We start from the raw sequence: 12,109 nt of genomic DNA on the forward strand, positions 1-12,109 counted from the left end.
GGATGATTGTTTCCTCCACCAAAAAAAAAAAAACCAGAAACTGGATTAGAAACTGGAGTTTCTTTGATCCCTAAGCACTGATGTTTATAACGTATTCCTGTAAGTGGGACTCAATTTCTGTTTCAGGCACTCGCTCTTGGCTGGGAGTAAGGGGTGGAGCTGTTCATTTCTGTCGTGGTCTGTCCCACTCACACTGCTGGGGCTGACCAGGCCGGCCCTTCCCTCGTGGGATTTGAGTCTCATACACCCTGTGAGATAGACAGGCTGCTGCCCTGTGACAGATTAAGATCCAAGGCTTGGGATAGTTATGTGAGTCGCCCAAGGTCACCCAGCTAGAGGAGGTCAAGCCAGGCTAGGAAACTAGGTCTCTGCGCTCCAGAGCATGGGCCGTGCCCAGCACATGCTGAGACTCGGGGGGAGCGAGGAGGCATCCATACTTCCGAGAAAGAGCAGAGCCCACTGCGGCATCACCCCACAGATACTGCTGGGAGCCGAGGGAAGGCAATGCTGAGGTCCCTCCCTGAGGGTGTGGGTGTCAGGCGGAGCCCACTGTTCACAGCTGCACAGACTCTGTGACCACAAACATTTGGTGAATTGAACTAAAAAGCTAGGTTCCCAATCGTGGTTGCCCGGACACACAGCAGTTGTTGAACACAGATGGATGAAACCTGTCCAGTGAGAGCAGAATGAATTTGTGTGCTGGAGACGGGAATGTGCTGGAAGGCTGGGCATGACTCTCACCATTTTCTTCACTGTCTGTTGCGTTTGCAGCCAAGTCCCCTGGAGCTCAGTCTGCCCTCTGCCCTTTGTCCCCACCCTCCTAGTGCAGTACTCCAGGATTCCCACTCAGCAGCAGGGCAGTGACCAACTTTTACTTCCAGCCCGAAGATCTGCCTGAGAACCAATGCACACCAGGTCTGTGCCGCCTCCCTGACCGAGTGGTCACCAGGGCCTGGTTTCACCACCATCTCCGCTTCCACCACAGACTTGCTCCCATCCAGGGTTCCTCATCTCTCCAGTCTCCCAAGCTCAAACCCAGGGTGATCTCCCACTGGGTCCCTTCCGCCATCACCATGCCTGGAAATGTTCGCTAGTCCCCACCCCAGCCCCATGTCCACACTCAGTGCACAGGTCTTCATTTTTATTTTGTTAGAAGTGACAGTGTCACTGTGGTTATGAATGAGATCATGTCCTTGTTTCTTCAGAGATGCAAGCTGAAGGAATTAATTTGGAGGGGTTCCAATAAAAATAGAGATAAATAACAAATATGTCAAAATGTTAACAGTGGTTGAATCCAGGGGCTGGGTGTAAGTGTGCTCATTGTACTGTTCTCATATCTATGTACATATATATGTGTGTGTGTGTATATATATGTATATATTTTTTTCTTTCTTTAGAGAGGAGGTTTCACTCTGTTGCTCACGTTGGAGTGAGTGGCATGATGACAGCTCACTGCAACCTCAAACTCCTGGGCTCAGGTGATCCTCCCTCCTCAGCCTCCTGAGTGGCTGGCACTCCAGGTGCTTGCCATCATGCTTGGGTAATTATTATTATTGTGTAGAGATGGTAGTCTCACTGTGTTGCCCAGGCTGGTCTCAAACTCCTGGTTTCAAGCCGTCCTCCTGCTTTAGCCTCCCAAAATGCTGGGATTACAGATATAAGCCACCACCCTCAGGCCCTGTTCTTTCTATATATCTCTATATTTAGAAAATGTACTTTTTCACAATAAAAGATTGGCGGTAAGTTGACCCGAATTGATTGGACCTATTTTCTCATCGATCCAACTGGGGCTGTGAGAGGGAGGGGCAGTGAATGGCCTCCCACGGCTGTGTCTGGCCCAGTGCCTCTGGGGGAAACTGCCCCTGTGAGCCTGGGGCTGGGGGTTCCCAGCAGGCGGAGTCCCAGACTCTGGAAGGCAAATTGCCTTTGGCTCCAACAGTCCTGGAAGTCACAAGGCTTGCTGATCACTTTCTGAGAGCCAGCGAGGAAGAGGGCAGGCACAGGGTCAGGTCTAAAGAGATCAGGCCAGCCTGCTCAAGCCAGGTGGGGTCAGCAGGAGCCGGCGGGGATCCCGCTGCAGCTCCAGAAACGCAGTTCCCAGGCGGCAGTCAGCAGCTGGGCACGACACGACGTCCGAACAAGCCTCCAACCCAGAAAGTGACACCTCTTACTGCCGGGGTCCCACCCCTCAGCACAGAGCCCACCGCTTCGGTTCTGCAGTGAGGGGTTCGGGGAACCCCTGTGACTGCCCGCCTTCCTCGGCGGTCTCAAGGCCCTCACTGCACATTCTGATGGGAACAACCACGAGCGCAGGGAAATGCCCCAGCCCCAGCGAGATTCGCTCTCTGCCTCCTCCCTCTGCGAAGGTCCCTCACCGCAGCTAAAACCAATTCACGCCGCCCAAAGGTTCCCTTCCCTCCCGTCCCGCACGCCCTTCTCTGTCCCCCAATGCTGGTGCCGTGGCCGTGAGAGCAGCGCAGCGGGCGGGAGCCCAGGCGCCCCGGAGACCCCGCAGGGAACCAGCCGCTCGCTGAGCCTGGGGCTGGGCTCCGGGGGGCTCCAGCGCTGGGGGCAAGTGGCGCTCACACCCGGCTCCGCACTCGCCCCACCCGTGGCCGGGGTTTAAAATCCACGCACCCGTCTTTCCGCGGCCAAAGCGACGCTGCCGGGATTGGTGATGACCCCAACTGCCCCGACCCCTAGAAGTGCCAAACAGGCCGACACGTGACCAGACACCCGCGCAGCCTCTGGGCTTCCAAGGGCCCCGGTACCGCCCGAGGCAGCGAAGGACACGCGGCTCCAGGCGGCAGGAGCCGGGGACCGCCGCGGGCTTCCAGAGCGCGAAGCCGCGATCCTGGGCGGTGGGGAGCCGGTGCCAACGTCCTCCCCTGCGCCTGTCGGGCATTCGCCGGGCGGGCGGGCGAGGGCGGGGCCGCCGCGCTTTAAGAGACGGAGCTGGCAGCGAGGCCACCAGGCCGGCGAGGGGATCCGCGCCATGGAGGCCGCCCGGGACTACGCAGGAGCCCTCATCAGGCGAGTGCCCCGCGCCCCCGAGCCCCGCACTCCCGTGCGCTTCCAGCCGCCTCGCGTTCCGTCCGCACCCTGCCCTGGGCGCCTCTCGCGCGCACCCCGCTCCCCTCATCCCCTGCTCCCCGCGTTCTCTCGCGCTCCACGACCCCGCGCACACACCCGTCCGCCCCGCCGGTGCCCACGCCGCGCCCGCGGGCACAGCCCGAGCCCGTCCCGCGCCTCCTCACCCTCTCGCAGCCGGGCGCAGGTCCCGGGGGTGGCTCTCGCGAGCTGCGCGGGCGTCCGCAGCCCAGGTGACCGCTGACGAGCGGCTGCATCTCTGCATCTCCGGCCGCTGCTGCGGTCCCGGGCGCAGAAGAGGGTCCGGTCCCAGGAACCCCGGGCAAGGCCTCCACGGCGCGAGGGGACCGGACGTCCGGGGTCCTGGAAAGCGCAGCGGAGCTGGGCGCGGGAGAGGCCCAGGCCTGGCCCCTCCTGGAAGCGCGGGCTCTGGTCTCCGAGGAGAGGCCCCGACCGGCCGGCGGAGCCGCCAGGGTGGCGGCGCCGGGAGAAGAGCTCCTGCTGCCTGCGGGTCCGAGGGCGGAGACGCTGCCTGGGGAGCAGCGGGGACCAGGGCCGGGGGCACCCTGCGGAGTCTGCCCTGCGCTTCGCGCCCGCTCGGGGTCCAACAGGCGGCGCAGGCTGTTTCCCTGCGTGGGTTAATCTTCGTATCCCAGCAGACCCAAGCCAGTTCCCGGTAAAACGCTAAGTCGTTGCGTGGCAGCAACTGTCCAGTGGAGGTCTGAGAGGAGACCGTGTTTCTCTGAAGTTCGTGGAAAAAGGATCGAGAAGCGCTTGCGGGCTCGCAGGTGCAGGCGTCGGGCGTTCAGCGCGCCGGATCCCCGTGTGTGCCGCGCGCGCGGGCGGAGACTCCACGGGTGAAAGGGCGCCGTGCGGCTCCCACACGCCATCTATGAGCTTCCGATCCCGGGTTCTTAAATGGGCGCTGTTGTAGACACCGCAGGTTAGAGGCGTCTTTCTCTTTCACAACAAGCCCGCAGTACACGTCTGGGCGGTGTGGCAGGGGGAGCCGAGAAACTCCGGCTTCGTGTCTGGCCATTAACACGCTTAGGCCTAAAGGTCAGGGCCCCGTTTCTTTTGCCTTCTTCCAGCACCATCCAGCCCACAGTCCCACTTCCAGGAGGTGAGGACTTAGCAGTTTGGATGCCTCCTTCCAACTGCTTATCCAGTGAATTCACAACACACCGATGTTCCCCCGGTGCACGAGGGAAGGAGGTGTGGGCTGACTCCGCGCTCACCAATCCTGGGTGGCCTCTGAGGAGGATTCAGGCTGAGCCTGTTTCTGCCTCTATTACAACAACTCATCAAAATCCAGCATGCATCTGTATGGGGTCTCCGTGAGGTCAAGTGTGAAGTGGAAGTGGCTTGCTGATGAGCTGTTAACAAATGAAACATTGGGAAACGCTGAGTCTCCTAGGACTCATTCCTTCTCGCTTGGCTCCTCCCAGGAGTGACTTCACCTGTGAGGGATGAATGGTTGCTGCAGTTCTTTGAAATCCACCTGCTTCCAGGCTGAACTACTGTCGTTCTGTGAAATCTGTTTCCAAACTAAACTGGAAGAAAACAATCTGTAATTCTTGTTGAAGGGAAGATGCTTTTTCTTCCCTGCCCTTCTCTAAAACCCTGTCCCGGCAAAAGAGCCAGAGGCCAGGTCCTAACACGTTTGCTAATTGTGCTCTTGCTGGACTTCTGCCTCCTCTCAGGGTTCCTTAATTTAAACCAGGTCCAGGATATCATAACTCTGTCTTTATCAGTAACTACATTTTGCCAAGGAAAGAGCTTAATCAATGTGCCCAATTGCTAAAAATCAGGTACTTGTAGTCAGTGGTGAAACCTTAACCCAACAATCTGTTAGTCAGCTGGAATCATTAGGGGCCTTGGTCCTGACGAAAGCAGCCTGAGGTCTCACAGCAAAGCTCCAGACATCAAGGAGGTCCACGTGCAGGTTGATGGTCACAGACAAAGTCTGCTCTGTTCATGTGTCCTGCCAGTGATAACATTCCTGCCAAACGCTGAAGTTGTTATGAAGCTGATACCTTATAAACCTCGTGTGAAATGGCTGCTTTCATAGCATCCAGCACATCTTTCCTTTCCTTGAACAAGGAACTCTAGGTTTGGTGCTGCTATTTCAGTACAAATTTCACCACAGTGTTCTTGGTGACATTAGTAAGGAATTAGTTTGCTACAAGTGAATCTCATCTTTCTGCTTCTTGAATCTGAATTCTTATTTTAATGAAGCTGCAAAGTGTTCAAAGACTTCATGGTCATGTATTGAAAACTTGATAACGTCAAGCCTTTTTAGGGAGCTTGCGAAGAACTGAGCCAAGAGCCAGGCAGTCCTTGTCGGGGCGAGTTCTTCTGGGGGCAGGTGTGCTCCTACCTCTGTATGTCACGTCCAAGAGCCCTAGGGGAGCCGGGCAGCAGGAAGCCTCATCGAGGCAGCACTCGCTTCTCTGCCTCCTGCCATTGACCCCACCACCCTCTGACGCTGTCCCTACAGCTCAGGGACTCTTCTCCAGGCCTGTGGAGCAGTTTCCCAGCCCTCCCTTCTCTGCGTGGCTGTGCTCGACCTCACACTTCCCTCCTTGGCATTCCCTGCCGCTCTTGGCTTGGCGACAGTGCTTGGTTGGCTTCTGTCCCACTCCTGTGTCCTGCTGCTTCCTCCCACGGTGGGCGCCTCCTTTTCTTCCTAATGATGAGACGCAGGGTTCCGTTAGCCATCACTGCCCCCCGAGTATTCCCGGGCACCATCTTACACAACCTGTACTGCTGTCCCTCACCCATGACACCAAAACATTTCGCTTTGAGGAAGACCTGAATCCTGAGCCCTTCTCCTCCACAGGTGGCATATATATATATATAAAGAAAGCTTTTTAGGCCGGGCGCGGTGGCTCAAGCCTGTAATCCCAGCACTTTGGGAGGCCGAGACGGGCGGATCACGAGGTCAGGAGATCGAGACCATCCTGGCTAACACGGTGAAACCCCGTCTCTACTAAAAAATACAAAAAAACTCGCCGGGCGAGGTGGCGGCGCCTGTAGTCCCAGCTACTCGGGAGGCTGAGGCAGGAGAATGGCGTGAACCCGGGAGGCGGAGCTTGCAGTGAGCTGAGATCGGCCACGGCACTCCAGCCTGGGAGGTAGAGCGAGACTCCGTCTCAAAAAAAAAAAAGAAAGCTTTTTAATTCTCTGTGTAGCTCAGGTTTGTTTTACTGGAGAAGCGTTCAGGTCTACTGTCAGTCTGTGGCTTGTTGGTGTATTTCACACACTTCTGGAAGTTGGCGGCCTCACCTCCCTCAGGGCAGAACACAAAGCCTTCCCTTCCTGCCTGTTCCTGGAAGACACGCCGTTTCACAGCGTTCTGTGAAGTCTGAGTTTTCCTCTCTGGATTTCTTTGAAACAGCCTATTTCCTTAAACAACCTGTTTCCTTATATCTTCCCTGTTAGACGGTTATTTCCCTTTCCGTGTCCTGTGGTGGTCTGCCCCCACTTTCACAGGAATTGGGAGCGGCAGTTCTCACATGTGCTGTGTCTAAACGCAGGGTCCTAGGGCTGCTCAGTGGCCCTGCTTTAGGCACGGTGCTGATGCCCAGTGATAGAGATGACTCGACTCAGCGGGCTGGAGGTGAGTTGGGTGGAGACGGTGGCTTGTTCACGTAGCAACAGATTCGGTACCTGTAGGCCTGGCGTGCAGAACATCTCATTTAACCACTTTCTGTGTTACATATGACATGGTCTTGATTTTACATAATTTGACTCAGAAATCACTCACCCTCCTCTTTGACAAGAAGGTGGGGATAAATTTCCTGTCCTCAGTGCCCTCACCAGCCTTTCCTCCAGCAATGACCCAGCTCTTGGTTGGGAAATGCTACAGGTGAGAACAATAGGTGATTTTTCGCTGACAGTGGCGATCTTGAGGGCAGGTGAAGGCAGGGAAAACCAGAAATGGTTCCAGCTCTTATCTTGTCAGACAGGTAAAGACCGCAGGAACTTGGAATTAATCATTTGGGCCAGGTCACTGGAGCACAGGTGCTTATGAAGGCGTGAGCATGTTCGTCCAATGAGGAAATGCAGGGCCAGGGCTAACTAGGTCAAAGCTGCACCTTTGATCACTGGGGCTGCATCTAGCATTGGAAGACATGGACCATGTTCTCTCATTTCTCTGATTTTGGCCTAGCATCTTTAAGTCAGTAAATAGATGGCGTGCTGATAGGTTCTGCGTCAAAGTAGGAAATGCACCGCCAGCCCCCGTGAGACAGATGCTAGAAGCCTTGTGCAAGACTGCGTTGACTTCCTGTATTGGGGGCGAAGAGAGGGTGTTTCTTGCTGCTGAGGCCGGGCCCTTCTATCCTGTGGGAGCCGAGGTGCCCACTGCTGGGTGGAAGCTAGTGCTGGGCTCAGACTCTGGTCTAGCCTTTGCTGCCCTGACTACTGGCTTCCTGCTTTCCCCAGGCCTAGGTGGATCCCAAGGAGTGGTAAGGCAAGGCGCTAGCTCTCACACATGAAGGTTTGGCATCCAGTGCCCTCGGGCCTTTCTCTCTCTCTCCTTGTGGGGACTTCAGCTCGTTTAAGTCTCAGCTGCTGTGATGAGGTGGAGGCGACTCCAGGGTTCTGAATGTGAAATGTAACGCGGCCCGTCCTCGCCGCCCTCTACCCCCGGTCACCAGGGGTGAGAGTGTGCGAGAATTCCCCGTGGTGTCAGCACAGCAGTGTTGTTCATGGCATTGTGTAACTGAGAACCCTGTGTCACACTTTTAATCGAGGTGACAGTTCAGAAGCCGGGTGCCACTCCTGGGGCCATGTTGGGGCACAGCCCGGCTGGGCGAGGCTCTCATTGACCTGGTGGGCCCCTGGCAACGGTGTGTAGGTCATTCTGACAGGTCCGGAACCCCAACCCAGCACATTTCCCTCGGGTTTGCCTCATTGAAAACAAATTGTGGCCGGGCGCGGTGGCTCAAGCCTGTAATCCCAGCACTTTGGGAGGCTGAGACGGGCGGATCACGAGGTCAGGAGATCGAGACCATCCTGGCTAACACGGTGAAACCCCGTCTCTACTAAAAATACAAAAAACTAGCCGGGCGAGGTGGCGGGCGCCTGTAGTCCCAGCTACTCGGGAGGCTGAGGCAGGAGAATGGCGTGAACCTGGGAGGCGGAGCTTGCAGTGAGCTGAGATCTGGCCACTGCACTCCAACCTGGGTGACAGAGCCAGACTCCATCTCAAAACAAACAAACAAACAAACAAATTGTGTAGCAACTTTGTCTACCCAAAAGGGAAAGGCGTTGAGGGCATGAGCTCAAAGCGCTGCTGCGCTTTCAGCCATAGAGCAGCTCTTCCTCCTGACACTCCGGATAGATGTTTATTGCTTGAGATTTGAAGTTCAGAGGACGGATAACAAACCAACCTACTCCCCCAACCAAAAAAAGTCTTGGCTTTGGACAGATCTGGGATCAGGTTCTATCTTTTTCCCTTATCAACTGGCAGACTTTGAGAAGCCACTCTAAGCCTCAGTTTTCCCATCCATGAAGTGGGGCAATACTTTCCTTGCAAGGTTGTGAGGATAATTTGTTAATATTAATTAATATTGAACTAATGGGCGCGGTAGCTCACACCTGTAATCCCAGCACTTTGAGAGGCCAAGGTGGGCAGATCACTTGAGGTCAGGAGTTCGAGGCAAGCCTGAACAACATGGTGAAAACCCTTTCTTTACTAAAAATACAAAAGTTAGCCAGGCATGGTAGCAGGCACTTGTAACCCCAGCTACTCAGGAGCCTGAGGCAGAAGAATTGCTTGAACCCGGGAAGCAGAGGCTGTAGTGAGCCCAGATTGTGTCACTGCACTCCAGCCTGGGCAACGGAGCGAGACTCTGTCTCCAATAACAAACAAACAAAAATGAACTAACATTAACAAGAGCTGAAATTGCTAACACGCTGCTGGCCATGGCAAGTGCTCAGGTGCCAGCAGTTATGAGGCCCTGATGTCATCCTGGCCAAGGATACTCCAGACCAAATTCTCGCCAATGACCTTGGTCTGGTTCTACACCGGCGCTTTGTTGGTGAAGCACCTGGAGAAAGCACAAACACTCATTATTCTGAAGAGCCTGAAACTGGGATCAAGCTGGTAGCCTGAACTCAACAAGGCGATTTTTGAGAGCCAGTTTGTTACTCTACTGTCAGGTTTTTTGTCTGTTTTTTGTTTGTTTGTTTGTTTGTTTGTTTTAGAGACAGTGTCACCCTTTCGCCCACGCTGAAGTGCTGTGGTGTAATCACAGCTCACCGTGGCCCCAGCCTAGGGCTCGAGCAATCGCCTCGCCTCAGCCTCCTAGGTAGCTAGGACTACAGGCATGCACCACCATGCCTGGGCAACAGAGCAAGACCCTATATCTAAAAGGAAAAAAAAAGGTAAATGTTTGAATTAATTCTTTGATAAATGAGGACTTACTCCAAAGTGTCCTGTGATGTAAGCCCTGCGGGTCTTTTCTTTCCTGTGATTCCAGCCACAGTTCTAAGAGTGGTTCTGCTGTTCTTGGTTCATCCTAAGTTGAGTTCAGAAACTTCATTGATTGCTATAGTGACCAATATCACACTTTTGAATTGATTTCTGGCTCACCCTTACTGTATAAACATGTAGCTGTATGCAGGTGTCTGAGAGTCCTGAATCTCTAACTCTGTGTAACTGCTTCACGGCCACTAGAAATCATTCTTTTGGATTTTTTAAATCTCTAAAACCCATCCATATTTGCAGAATATAATTTTCATTTCTTGTTTGAGTCGAATTCCCTAACCATTCCTTCTCAAAGAGTGTCGGCAAGGACTTTGGATGTTCTAGTAAAATAGGAATAAAGATGGTTGTATTTTTGGCTTGATTCTTCTTTGGAATGATGTGTACATGTGTATATATAATTTTTAGTAATCCCAACCACTGAATTGCTTTATTTTAGATGCAAATATTAAAAATGCATTATTTTTATATACTTTCACACTTCTCCTGAGAGACTCTTTTTAAAAAGTTTTACTTTTCACCTCCATTTTCAGGCCCCTGACATTTATGGGATCACAGACTAAGCGAGTCCTGCTCAGCCCGCTCACGCACCCAGCTCGGCCTTTCCGGGTCTCCAACCATGACAGGAGCAGCCGGCGTGGGGTGATGGCAAGCAGCCTGCAGGAGCTCATCAGCAAGGTGCTGCAGAGCCCGCACCCTCCCCCAGTCCACGGGGCGCCCTGCACTCACGCAGGGCCATGGTCTTGGGTTCTAAGCCAGGGCCAGCACAGAAAGGTCAAGAAAAGCTGCATCCCACCAGGAGGAAACGGGGAGAGAAATTGGGAATGACTGCTGGTGGTTATGGAATTTCTTTTTCTTTTTCTGTTTTTGAGACAGGGTCTTGCCATACTGCCCAGGCTGGCCTCAGACTCCTGGGCGTAAGTGATCCTCCCACCTCAGCCTCCCAAGTGCCTGCCAGTTTCTCTCTTGGGTGGTGAAAGTGCCGTAAAACTGATTGTGGTGACGGTGGTCCAACTCTGTGAGCGTACCAAAACCAAGGCTCTGTGTACTTTAAATGAGTGGACTGTACGATATGTGAATTATATATCAATAAAGCTGGTTTTAAAAGGGGAGGAAAAGAAAGAAGGAGAAACAGCAACTGAAACTCATCAGACCTTCTCTTGGCCTCAGAGACCCTGAGAGTAAAGGTTAGATATAAATGATCAAGGCGAACATTATATCTCTGTACCATAAAACACTGAGGTACACAGCCAAAACCTTAAAACAGTCGCTCATGGAGAATGTCACTTTGTTTCTTTGACAAGGGAGGATGCAGGGATGGCGCCGACTTTGGAAGTCTGGGTTTAGTTGTAAAGGCCAGGATCTAGAACAGTGTCCTAGACCACCAAACAAGGAAGAATCCCAGCCTCTCAGAGAAGCGTAACTCAGACTCAGGCACCCATGGAAACGAGAAACAAGCATCCAAGACGCAGTCTCTGAAGCAAGAGAGATGCTCAGCTATGCACACGAGGCTGTGGCTCTTACAGCAGCAAACATGCAGGAGTTTTGTTTTCATTCATCTAAATAAATAGGTAATCTTAGAAATTACAAATATTATTTAATGTAATCATTATCTCACGTATCTTAAGAAGACAGATCCATTAAAAATCTTAACTTCCGGCCAGGCGCAGTGGCTCAAGCCTGTAATCCCAGCACTTTGGGAGGCCGAGACGGGCGGATCACGAGGTCAGGAGATCGAGACCATCCTGGCTAACACGGTGAAACCCCGTCTCTACTAAAAATACAAAAAATTAGCCAGGCGAGGTGGCCGGCGCCTGTGGTCCCAGCTACTCGGGAGGCTGAGGTTGCAGTGAGCTGAGATCCGGCCACTGCACTCCAGCCTGGGTGACAGAGCAAGACTCCGTCTAAAAAAAAAAAAAAAAATCTTAACTTCCTGGCCGCATGCAGTGGCATGTACCTGTAGCCCCAGCCACTCTGGAGGCTGCGGCAGGAAGATTTGCTTGAGCCCAGGAGTTCGAGGCTGTGATGCACTATGGTTGTGTCTGTGTGAACAGTCACTGCACTCCAGCCTGGGCGGCATAGTGGGTCTGCATCTTAAAAAGGGCATTCTTCACTTCCCTGCTTCTGAGCAAAGACTGAGTCATAGACACAAGTCAAGGTTACCTTTACCATTAAAATTTTATCAGAATCAGCCAACACTTCTGAAAACTGTAACTTAATAAATGTCGTTGGATGGTCACATGGAAATATCTGGCTAAACTCCATTTCTCTGATGCGTTGCCCACCTAGACTCTGGATGCCCTGGTCATCACCACTGGACTGGTCACTCTGGTGCTGGAGGAAGACGGCACCGTGGTGGACACAGAAGAGTTCTTTCAGACCTTGGGAGACAACACGCATTTCATGATCTTGGAAAAAGGACAGAAGTGGACGCTGGTAAGCAAAAACACTGTCACCCAAACAGCTACTCGGTAGACTTTTTACCTACAAAAGTTCACGCCCTACTTGGCTGCTGACTTGTCC

At 53.4% G+C, this 12,109-nt stretch overlaps 1 protein-coding gene across 1 annotated transcript in view; it reads left to right on the forward strand.

The window, feature by feature from the left end:
- The first annotated feature begins 2,935 nt into the window (after nt 1–2,935).
- The window catches only part of CIDEA (cell death-inducing DFFA-like effector a), a 23,758-nt gene continuing 14,584 nt past the window's right edge, over nt 2,936–12,109 (forward strand). Inside the window, exons 1-3 of the mRNA XM_011936621.1 lie at nt 2,936–3,033; nt 10,120–10,264; nt 11,876–12,022. Of these exons, the coding sequence (XP_011792011.1) occupies nt 2,996–3,033; nt 10,120–10,264; nt 11,876–12,022 (330 nt within the window). The 5' untranslated portion in view covers nt 2,936–2,995. The remainder of the gene's footprint in view (nt 3,034–10,119; nt 10,265–11,875; nt 12,023–12,109) is intronic.

The sequence above is a fragment of the Colobus angolensis genome, unplaced genomic scaffold (genome assembly GCF_000951035.1).
Source record: "Colobus angolensis palliatus isolate OR3802 unplaced genomic scaffold, Cang.pa_1.0 Scaffold155, whole genome shotgun sequence".
NCBI lineage: Eukaryota > Metazoa > Chordata > Mammalia > Primates > Cercopithecidae > Colobus > Colobus angolensis.